This window comes from Protopterus annectens, chromosome 13.part0 (assembly GCF_019279795.1).
Source record: "Protopterus annectens isolate FY-2018-M chromosome 13.part0, PAN1.0, whole genome shotgun sequence".
Lineage (NCBI taxonomy): Eukaryota > Metazoa > Chordata > Ceratodontiformes > Protopteridae > Protopterus > Protopterus annectens.
In genome coordinates, this window is record NC_056747.1 from 1,173,608,678 (window position 1) to 1,173,621,095 (window position 12,418).

General features: G+C 37.5%; 1 protein-coding gene across 1 annotated transcript in view; it reads left to right on the forward strand.

Annotated features, from left to right (window-relative positions):
- The window catches only part of DHX8 (DEAH-box helicase 8), a 959,075-nt gene that overhangs the window by 12,760 nt on the left and 933,897 nt on the right, over positions 1–12,418 (forward strand). Inside the window, exon 2 of the mRNA XM_044055176.1 lies at positions 1,069–1,154. Coding sequence (XP_043911111.1) covers positions 1,069–1,154 — 86 coding nt within the window. The remainder of the gene's footprint in view (positions 1–1,068; positions 1,155–12,418) is intronic.

Sequence of the window (12,418 nt, forward strand, 5' to 3'; positions counted from 1 at the left end):
TTGAGCTTGAGGCCATGGCTCTGACACCAGGCATCTGTCTAAGCGAGGCCCTTCTGTAGGATGTCCACATCATTTGGGGACCTGACTTTGGCTCCTAATTTGCAGTCATCTGCGAACTTCATTAGCTAGAGACCTTCTGTGTTAGCCTGTACTTCAGAGAAGTAGATACCAAACAGGAGAGGTCCCAGGATGGAACCTTGTGGTACTGCACTTGTCACTGCTTTGAGGTCAGATTTGGAGTCTGCAACTTTTACAGTGTGGGTTCTGTTAGTGAGGCAACCCATCTTGTGACGTAGGGATTTATACCTAGTTTAGTAAATTTAGCTATAATTCCAGAATGGGGGATGGTGTTGAAAGCCTTGGCGAGGTCAAGATAGGCTGTGTGATCCACCTCACCCTCATCTACGGTTTTGGTGACTGCCTCAAAGAAGTCGATCAGGTTCAGGAGGCATGATCTGCCTTTCACAAACCCGAATCTCTAACTATCCTCTCCATTATTGGAGAACAGGGAAAATTCTTGCATCTTAGGTAACCCAAGCTGGGAAACTTGACACTTGCCATTCAGTAGCTTATTGACCCAGGGCTGATGGGCTTTTTATGAGCATACACTAACCTATAGAGGCACACAGTCCCCCTCTCAGAGTTAGCATAGGTCCCTGGCTGGTTTAGGCCAGAGTAGGCTAAATCCTCAACCCACTTAAACTAGCAAATATGCAACAGTCCAATGTAATGAAATCACATAGAGCTAGTTTTTACACCATCAAGTAGCTAACCCGTAGACAGAACAACACTTGTTCTGATCACAGGATTCTCTTCTAATCAGAGCAAAGCATTGGTTTCTAACCATGGTCTTGCATATGAAATGCTCAGTTAATCCACATAATTGCAGCAAAGCATGTAAGTGTGAATTCTGTGGTTTAAGAATGAAACTACCCTAGACACAGCTGTGCCTGTGTGTTGTGGGATATGTACATAATAAACAAATTAGAAATATGTTTTCCAAACTTCTGTAGTTAATGACTGTATACAAACACTTGCAACTTGTGACTTTGTTTTATTTACTTTTAGCTGAGTTTGTGATCCATCTTGCTGAGAAGAATACTACAGCAGATACCTTTAAGGCTGCACTTGACCAAAGTGGGGCAGAATTTACAGTGAGTACAGAAATCCTTATTTCTTTTGTTGTGTCATTTCAAACTCTTAATTGCTTAAAAGGATTTGCATTTTGCATTTAGAAAATAGCATACATAAAAAGCGAATTTGCAGTTGCTCAAAGTGAAAAAGACTTTTACTCCTAGATTTCTGTATGATTCATTACTGATTTGAAGTGTGTTATGGATGTACAATAACCTGAAGTCTTTGACATGTCATGCACAGGTAAATGCTTAACAGTATGGGTTAGGTTTGTTTTGTATTACATCTCATCCTGATTGGATTAATTTCTGTTTTGAAATATTGAATTTGATTCAGAGTATAATTCCTATTTTGCAACAGAAATCTTCAGCCATATGGAGGTTTTCTCTGGTTGACACAGTAGATGTAGTGTTTAACAGATTTTTCAGACATTTTAGTATTGGAAACGATGTTACGATCTTTGTGCATTGCCATATATTTTATAATTTTATCAAGAACTTTTTCATTTTAGAAAAAAAAAATATTTACAGTGAAAAGAATGGAGTTTGGGGAAGGGAGATGAGCCAAATGAGATGAGAGATCTTTTTTAATTGTTCCTTGCCCCCTTTGGACATCATCTGCCTGGTTACTCTCCCTTTATAATAACACCCCAGCCCCCAGCAGAACATGTTATTTGCAGTCAGCAAGACTGGCATAGATTGGCTGTAGCAGACGTCACTGTCACATGTGTTGGCAGTAGGGCTTTTCTATAAACACTGCCCATTTTCCCTAGTGTTCAAATATCTCCAGCGTGTTGGGCAAGGCATGAGGTTTCTGGCCAATGAAGATGTGCCTGCTCAGGGTCCTCTAGCAGCTAGGCTTCCTCAGCCCAGGCTCAGCTTTCCAATCTTCTCTGAGTGCTGGCCTCTACCAGGACTTGAGAGGTCTACCTTACACATTCATTCTCCCCAAGTTTGGATTATCTATTATCCCTGCCAGCTGTCAAATGCACGAGCTGCTTAATCAAACTCTAGTCGCTGTCACTCGTCCTCTGTTATGGCTCAAGATGAACAGGTGAGGTAGCTCGTTTATATGCTCTATTACATAGAAACACATCAGGATGGATAGTAGCAACACAAAATATAAACAAACTGATTCACTGACTGACCATTGCAATTATGCATGCTTACATCTCAACAGCTCTCTACAAAATGGAAGTGTAGCAAGCCCATGGAAAACTTAGTAAAGGTATACATACATACTGATCTACATCCTCCCTCTTTAGGTAATTGCACACAATCAAGTGACTCTTGAAAAAGACTTGCAATTATACAGACATTAGGAAACAGCACAACTTTTAGGTCCAAGTTGCCGTGTATCTGGAACATGGTCTGGAAATGTGACCTGATCTAGTGATATAGCAATTAGGACTGGGTTTAGCAACAGGGACAGTCATTGGTGAACGATCTGTTTCAGAAGTTTCGGGAATCTTCTCAGGAGCAGGGATATTTGCTGGAATGTCCTCTGGAACTGGAACCCTGGATAACTCACTCTTGAGATCTGGAGTTTTTTTCACAGGCAAGATGCTGCAATACAGGCTCAGACTCTGGTACCAGATGTTTCCGATTATGCCTAAATTCTACTCCTACAAATGTATGATCTTGAATCTGGACATATACTTTTCATGACAACAATCCCGATCAAAACCTGCAACCTCACTATTCCCCCTTCTCATAATGGATTGAGCGGTTTGCTGGACTTAGCATAATAGGACTTCTGGGACAAACGCCTTTTCATAAGTTGAGCTCTCACTGCTTTGTTGTTCTTTGCACAGGGAACCAATAAATTGCTACTAATTGGTAGTGTGGTTCTGTTTTGTCTCAACAAAAGCCTTTGCACAGGTAAACCAAGATGGTTATCGCGAGGAATATTTCTGAGATTCAGAAAAACATCACTATTGTCTCATTTAGACTCCTGTAATAACTGTTTGACTACTTGTAACATGAATGAAGTCCCACTGTTCAGCAAATCACTTGAACTGCTGGCTTATAAACCGTGTACCATTGTCAAAAATAACAGTGTGTGTATACTACCACGGACTGCAAAATGGCGCTTATACTTGGTAATGACAGTACTGGACGCTAGATTAGGAAGTAGGTCAATTTCGAACCAATTTGAATAAGAGTCTGCTGACACCAAGTAATGTTGACCATTCCATTTGAAAATGTCTGTAGCTACTGCCGACCAAGGTAGTTCAGGAATTTGCTTTAGCTGAAGTGGTTCTTTCTGTTGATGCGGCTTACTGCTATTACAAATAGAACAAGATGAAAGTACTCTTTTGACATCCGTTGACATAGAAGGCCGGAATACAAGTCCTCTCACCCTTCTTTTGGTATAATCAGTTCCTGGGTGACCACGATGCAAGATGGTAATGTACTCTTGGACCTTTCATGTTGATACCATTGTCAAACAAAATCCCATTTCTGTAAGGAAAGTATGGTTGCTGGTCTACTGATAAACAAGACTGCTTTGATGGCCATCCTCGACTGCTAAAGTGGTTGAGCTTCTGAAGAATTGAATCTGAGGCTGTGTGACTTCTGAACTCATCAAGACACATGGAAGAAAAAATTCTCACTTCCATGACTTCAAAATCAAGTTTCTCATTTTTATGCGGTTCAGTGGTATTTTTGGGGATCTGGATAAAATATCAGCAAGTTAAGGAAGTTTGCCTTTTGTGTAGACAAGATTGAAGTTATACTTTTCCAGTTTCAACATCATGCGTTGCAATCTGGCAGGAGCTGTATGCATACACTTTCTCAGAATAGTGGTTGGTGATCTGTTTCGATTTGATTAGGTCAGCTATAAATATAATCATGGAACTTCGAACATGCAAACACAATTGCCAAGAGTTCTTTCTGCATCTGAGCATACTGCATCTCGGTTTAGGTAAGAGTTCTGGATGCATAGGCTACTGGTCTACCCTCTTGAAGAATGACTGACTGCACCAAGATCTAACTTAGAAGCATCACAAGAAAGAGTAACTGATTTGTGAACATCATCGTAGTTGAGAGTTGTTGGACAGGCAATTTTCTGTTTCAGGACATCCGATGCTCTTTGGTAGTGTTCTGACCAAGACGAGGATACATCTTTGCAAATCAGCTCTCTGAGCAGTGCTGAAAATTGGCTCAAGTCTGGAATGAATTTGTCTAGATAGTTAACCATGTCAAGAAAACTTTGTAGGGCTTGAACATTGTCTGGAGTTGGCATCTCAAGAATTGCTGTTTGCTTGGAAGGATCTGGTCGTAAGCCTAAACTGGTAAACAAATGACCAACATCTGAATTTGCACTTTGAGGATTCAGCTTAAGATTCATTTAACATCCTCTTTCCAGAACTGTCTTGAGGTTTTTGTTATGCTCGGAGTCATCATTACCACCTACTAGAATATCATGTGCTATAATAGCACAAGGATAACCATAAAAAATTTGTTTCATGGCACGCTGCAAGACTTCACTGGCAGAATGTATCCCAAGTGGCATTCTCAAAAATCTGTACATGCCAAAAGGAGTACTGAAAGTGGTTAGCAATGAAGATTTTTTTTTTGTCAAGCAAAATTTGCCAAAATGAACTTGGCATAAAAGCAGCAACTTCTTCGACTGTACACATTGGATGTTTCAGTGCTTTGTTCAAATCTATTGGATCAATACCATTTTATCTAGCTTGGTATTAACTCTGTTCTGCATAGCTACTGGAATTTTCCAGGCGGGCCTGACAACTGAGCTGACTTCAGGGTCTAACTTCATGGAGTACATGACTGGGAGTTTGCCTAGTTTGTCTTCGAAAAGATCAGCATAGGTAGAAACAATAGACTCGGTGAAGTTGTCTTTTAAGCTTACATGGTGGACTTATTAAATGAAAGTAGTCCCATTTTCAAATGGTCTCTGAGGCCTAATATTGACTGTACATGCCTTTTGACTACGTAAAATTGCAAGTCATAGCTGTTCCCAGATGATTAACATGAAAGCACTACTGAACCTTCGATTTGAGATTCTTCACCACCATAAGCAGCAAGCTTTGCAGACTTTGCCAAATCAAGCTTCTTGCCAGCACATACTCTAGCAAATATTTCTGTTGACATAACATTGCATTTTAAACCTGTGTCAGCTTTGAGCACAGTGGGTCTCCCATTTATCCGAACAGTATAAAATACTTCCATTCTTTGCCCATAAATCTACTGCATTGACTGTTTTATTAAGCACAACTTTTTTGGGTGGCGTAACCCAGGGAACCTTGTTGGTTAGGCTTACGTAGGCCCTTGGGCCGATAGCCTAGTGCCTACCTATGAACAAGCACACCATCAACATAAAAAGTAGGGTCACAGCTTTCTAATTGATCAACTTGTCTCTGTGAATGTTCTCTTTTAATAAAGAATGTGCCTCTTTTGATTTGCAAAATCTTTGTAAATGATTCCACTTTTTACATCTGTGGCATTGCTGACCAAAAGCTAAGCACTTTTCTCTTTTAGACACATAATTTCCACCACAATTACAACACTTGACTATGAGGCTAGGTGAGGGCACATGCTTTGAGTTTGCTGACTCACCCTTGTGCTTCACTGAGACTGTGTGTGCCCCCCCTGGAATTTGCTAGAAAGCTACGGGTCCGGGAAACCCCAGGGAGTGTCACAGGACTCTCAGTTGCTGCTATGTGCTTGGGTCTGTTTCTTTTAACCATGTGGTGCATACTATCAACATTAGCTTTAGAAGATAACTGGAAGCACGTATTTCTCATTTGTAAGTATAATTTTGTGAGCTCATATATTTGACATTTCTCAGTGGCTTTTTTTTAAAGTCATATCACTGTCACGAAGCAAAATCTTTCTCACAGCGTCATCTTTAATGCCACACACAAGTCCTGTCTTTCAACTCATCCCTTAAATCACTAAATCTGTACATTTTAGACATGAGAAACAAAGCTGTTGTATGTGCTGCAAAAGTTTCACCAAACTTTTGATCCCTAGTGTAAAATAGGTGGCTTTTCAGTGTAATATTCATTTGGGGGTTACACATTTCTGTAAGTTTAAGTTTTAAGCACTCGGGGTCTTCCCTTGTTTCAGCCGGTACCACTATATGGTGCTTTTCCCTCTCCCCTGCAAACACAGCAGGTGCCTACACAAATGAATGCTCTCTTTTATAGCCTCAGAACGAATAAATGCTTTTGTATGTGCATCTTTATCAGAAAATGCAGCTTGTTTGAAAATGTCGTACTGTTGCTCAAACACGCAATGTTATTATCAAAGACAAGTGGATCTGGTTTACGAATTCCTTCAGCCATGCCAACAAAGTATGCTTAAGTGCACTGCAAATTTGGCCCTTGTAATTGTATACGAACATGCACACACACCAGGTACTTGTAATAACATTCAAATGCACAGTAAACACTGCGAAATACTGTACTTTGCAAAATTTGCTTTGAAATAGCTGCATTTTGCAAAATAACTACAGTGCAAACTTACGAACATTTTGTATATCTGAGTTGTTCTTTGAATAGCTTTAATGCAAAAAAGTAGCACATAACAAAAAATGCCGTCATTTTCCTTGTTTTATACATTTTATGCGATTTGGACATTATTTCAAATGCTTTCATAACTATTTTGAATATTTTTATCAATATGTCACAGTTTCGGACATTTCATTTAACTAGAAATTAGTTTTGAGCATTCTAGAGTGTTTTGTTTTTATATTCTTTGTGTACAAAATCATTTAAGTAAGTTTTAGTACCTGGAATTCTTTTCTGGCCTGTTTTTGTGAGTAGTGCATGCAGTGGGGATGATCTCTTCCTCCCAACATTGAGTGCCACTACATCTTGAGTCTTGATCCCATTCTGACACCATGTCACTCGTCCTCTGTTAAAATTAAAGACGAACAGGTGGGGCAGTTCGTTTATATGCTTTATTACACAGAAACATATCAGGATGGAACTGATTAACTGACAGACCTTTACATACATGCATGCTTACATCTCAGCAGCTCTCTACAAAATGGCAGTGTAGCTTGCACGTGCTCAGTATTTACATGTGCAAGCCCATGGAAAGCTTCTTAAAGGTATACATACAAACTGATCTACTGTCACCAAAGCTGTAGTCAGGGCTTCATTCTTCTACATCACAGTAGCTGGCTGAATCACATGAGAAACGTAGGAGTTGTAAATAGGATTAATTTAATTAAAAAAAAAAAAAAAAGTAATGGTACCATATAGAGGATACAGGTTATTTAATGCCTCAGCTCTGTGAAGGCATGTGTTTTTATGTACAACTCTGGAGTAAGTGATAGTAATGTAAATCACAACCCCCTTTACTCGGCTAGCTTTCACCTCTTGCAACTGATGTTACAGGTATTTAAATATGGCAGTGACTCAACACTGAGTATTCAGATCGTAAGTTATAGTTTTGTTTAGCAGCAGCAAACATAACCGTGTATAAAAAATGTAACTGTACGTATTAGCTGCAGTAATATCACAAAGTGGTTTGCTGTATGCAGTTCATCTTGTTTACTGGGCTAGTGCAATTATGACCTGAGGATGGAAGTATAAAACAGGATTGCTGAGTGTAGCCATCTTGCCATGCTGCTTATGCTAGACATGCAAATGTATTCTAAATCTTGATTAACTCTTGCATATTGTTTTCATTGGGTGCAGAGGTTAAAGTTCTGAGCTTTAGCTCCCGTGTTACAGAGTTTGATGATATTGCTCACAGGTCACCCTTGATAAGGGACTGTATGTCCAGTGGGCCTAGTCGGTTAACAAATGGGATTATTTATGTGCAACTATTTCTTTCAACTTAAACATTTTCTCAGTTAGACCCATAGTCTTAGGCAAGATGTAGGAAGACTCGTAGAATAATCTAGAACTTGGCAGCTGGAATTTTGTGTCTTGCATGCTGTACAAAAAATATACAATGTCAAAACATTATTGTTTTTCCCGGTGCGGATTTTTCTCCTCACAAAATGATTTTTACAGTGTTGAATATTTTTCCCTGCTGTTCATCTTCTTTGCTGCAGAAAGTTTGCTGACGAGTTTTGCAATATTTTCGTTAGAAATGTATCACTTGCTGTTGAATCCTGTTACTACTACATTTCAGGGTTTTGACCAGTAAAAGCCCTTCTAGAAATGTGTTTGTCTTCTTTCATTCTTTTCCTCTCTCTGGGGTATAAACCTATTGATTATCTGGGGTGTCCGAGTTCTTCTACCATGCATTCTCATTTATGACTGTTTTCTGTCCCTCATTCTTGTGCTGTAAACCTTGTGTATTTTGGGGAAATCATTGCCATTTTGCTACATAACCTGAGAGGAAACCTGATGCAGTTTATTTCAGTATGATCTTCCATTTTTTTTTTTTTGGGGGGGTTGCAATTTGATTGAATTAGTTTGGTTGTATCCATCTCGGGTACTTGCATGTAGCAACTGTGATTGTGGGCAACTACCCTGAAATGTTGATGGCTTGAAATTCTTTAATTATTTTAGGCAAGTTTACAGCTAGTGCAACTAGCTGCAGTATGTGATCATTTTTTGGCTTGTTAACTGGTGTGGTTAACTTGGTGGAAGTTCAGTGAACGAGCATGTGAGGTGGAAAAACTCCAGTTTACTCTGGAGCACTTGAACTGTTTATCATGGTGGACTGAAAGGTAGTAGAGTGAACTGGGTAGTAAATGTCTGTTATGCGGCAAATTCTGTTGTCTTGTATTAGTAGCTGCTTTTCCCAGGTACTATAGGCATTCATTTTGAAACTGTTGGGAATTAAATATGCTCAATAAAACATATTTTGATTGTTTTTTTTTGATTCCTGGAAGATGGCTATTTCTTCTATGACTTGTACAGTTTTGCTGTTTTCTCCGATGGTATGTCTTGACTGGCTTCCACTGACCAACTTGTTCTCCTCCATTCTTAGTAGAGGGAAGAAGGCTTGAGAGGTGATCTGTAAAATATGGTCAGTAGACCCCCCCCCCCCCAATTTAAGATTTGAGGTAGAAGAATATATATCTAACCAGTGTGTGTAGCCTTGTGTATGAATCCATAGACAGGAAATTCATATGGCCTTTTTATTTGAGGAAAGGAGGTAACCAACTATCCATGAAAATGTGGAACCATTTGATACCAGTGAACTGAAAAAACTGTTGGCTTTAGTTGACACTCTCCCATATTTCATTACAGTGTATGAGTTATTTTTTTATTTCAGTGTCATATCTCATTAATTACATTAATATTGCCAATAACAGAAGAGCTTTAAACATTTAAATTTCAATTTTGCAAATGTAATTTTAATCTTGGAAACTCTTTTTACAGAAAGATATACAATTCATTGGTACTATAGACTACGAACTTATAGTGGCCACTTCTTTTAAATAGAAAAGAAGAGGTAATGCTTGATTATACCTAAAATCCATTACACCTGTTCTGATCCTAAAGGTTTGCTTGCTTTAACAGTTTTAGAGTTTATAAAAAAAAATCATAGGAGCAAAAGTAATATGAGATTACTTAGAAATTCATTTATTAAAATGAAGGGTAGTATTAGCAGGTGATTTCACTTGTATTTTAGATATGGGTGTCACAAGTGTTTTAAAAGAACTTAAGATTTCAGCATTCGCTAAATCTGTTAAAATGGACTGAAAGCCTGAATCTTAAAAGATACTATGCTATTTACTAATAAAGATTTTTTTTTTTTTTTTTTTACACATTATGCTTTTGTCTTTGGGATTCAAGAAAGAATCAATAAGATATTTGCTATTTGTTTCTTCTAATTTATAAACCAAATTTGATAAGGTTAAAGTTATTCCTTCTCCGTTGATAGACCACAATGCTTTGTTTTAATCATACAATAAGAATTCCTCCTTACCGAAGTAAGCAATCTGATTTCAAAGACATTTTAATTAAAGACAGTTGATAATTGCTTGAATATAAATAACAACTGATTAGTTAATAACATTTATTCTTTGGAATTATTTGCATAAACTTCAAAGAATAAAAAATGGTGTGAAGTGAGAATTAACAAATGGAATGAAGAAATTAACATTTTTACATGATAAACTATATTAAATAAAAGTGCGTGGGGTTAAAGATAGAATTAGGGTTGTTGACAAGAGTATCAACACACACAACTGAACTAGCTTTAGAAAAAGTTAAGCTAAACTCATATACTAATACCCTAAGAGGTTTTCATAGATTAGCAAATCGATCAAAATTAATCAACAATTCTAATGAAATTAAATCCTTGGTAATTGAAGAAAAATGGGAAAGCATCATCTGGAATCATCTTAAATTTTAATAACTGTGATAAATTTAATAAGGGGTAATAATGATACAGAAACTTAATATTTATAAAATTTTCTTACAAGTAATATTAAAAATAAAATTTAATACAAAAATAGTTAAGCCGTAAGAAACCAACAAAAGTATTAAACACTTTTGTCTTCTTTTTATGAAAACTTTTTCAGACATTTTTTCATTGCTGTGGTTGCAGCTTAAAAGTCTTGTTTCAGGTCATGTGGCCATCACACCCTCTTTTTGTATCAATCAAAGAGAGAAAACTTATTAACTCACTTCTGAGACCTGTTGTGGATAGACATGGATACATTACATGCCCGATTGCATAGTTCTTAGAGCAAAAATTGAAACATTTAGTGATGAGAGAAAATCACATGCTGTGATTCATGGGACTTCTTAAACAAAATAAACAACCTACCATTTCAGGAAAATTATACACTACTGACCATTGATGGGAGAGATCTCTATGCTAATATTCCACGTGATACAAGTATGGGTCGGTTCTTGGATTTTTTGGGAGAAAATGGTATTTCACAAGATTATATTAATATATTTGAAATACTCTTGGAAATGGTCCTTAAAAATAACTTTATTTTGTTCGATGAAGAGTTGCTTTTACAGAAACAAGGTGTTGCTATGGGTACAGCCTGTGGGGGCCTTTATGCCAACATTGTGATGTTACAGTGGAAAAATAAAGTACTGTTTGGTTCAGACTTGTTTAAAGTTTGCACCCATTTTTTGTATGATTTCTTTACTTTATGGCAAGATGATATCTGTAAAATACTCTTATTTTTGGAATATCTTAACCAGAGCAAGGAATTCCTTAGATTTACTAGTGAGATGAATAAAGAACAAATTGCTTATTTAGATATATTATTAACAAAGGATATGCTGAACAAGCGATTTACCTCAAGGATATATAGGAAAGCAACAAACTGGAGTAATTACTTGCATTTCACTAGTGGGCACCCCTTGGTACAGAAAAAAAATTGGTGGTTAAAGGTCAGTTTGTATGTGCTGCCAGAATGACAATGGGTGAAGATGCCTTTTGGGATAAATGTACCATTTTAGAGGAAATGTTCAGGAAAAGAGGTTACCTGATACCATTTATTGATAATATTATGATGAAAATTATAAAGAAAAGAGAAATGAACCATTTTACACCAATGTTGAATGGTAACGATTGTGGTACAACTGAAAAGGTAGTACAGGTTGGAAGCCAAGCTAACAGTGGATGGAATAATTTGAATTTTACTTATTCAGATGCAGAGACTGCAGTGCAAAATGAGGACCACCCTCATAGTTATACATTTATTGCCAGGACCACCCCCATAGTAATACATTTATTGCCAGGACCACCCCCATAGTAATACATTTATTGCCATGTATAATGTGGACATTGGGTGTGTAAGTACATTCTGGAAAAATTGGTCTTTGATCAGGGATGATGAGCACCTAGTGGACTGTTTAGGAATAAACCTAAGATTGTACATAGGTTGGAACTTAAACTGTTCTGGAAAAGGAAAAAGAAGAGACATCTACTGCAAGCTGGTCAGGCATGAAAAAATGGTTAGCATGCAAATACTCTAAATTTATGCTTATTACAAATGAGGTTGACATTAATGGGAATAAAATCCAGCTTTTTGGAAATTACAATTGCAACACTGATGGTGCTGTATATGTGGCAGTGTGTGACCTGTGCCCATGTTTTTATATTGGGAAGAACAGAGAGAAAATTAAAAGAAAGAACACCAGTATAAAATTAAAAATGAAAGGGATGCTAATGTCCTAACCACTCCTCACATCATTTTAGATTTGCTGTATTACGGAAGTTAAAACATGATCCACATGGGGATCTTTGGTTGCTGTATTGGCAGCTTCGTTTAGGTGCAAATCACTGGCCTGGGCTTAAATGACATGTAACATGTATTCTTAAATTAAAGGCACAGCACAGGCAACAATAAGTGTTATAAGTTTTGTCTCCTTGAT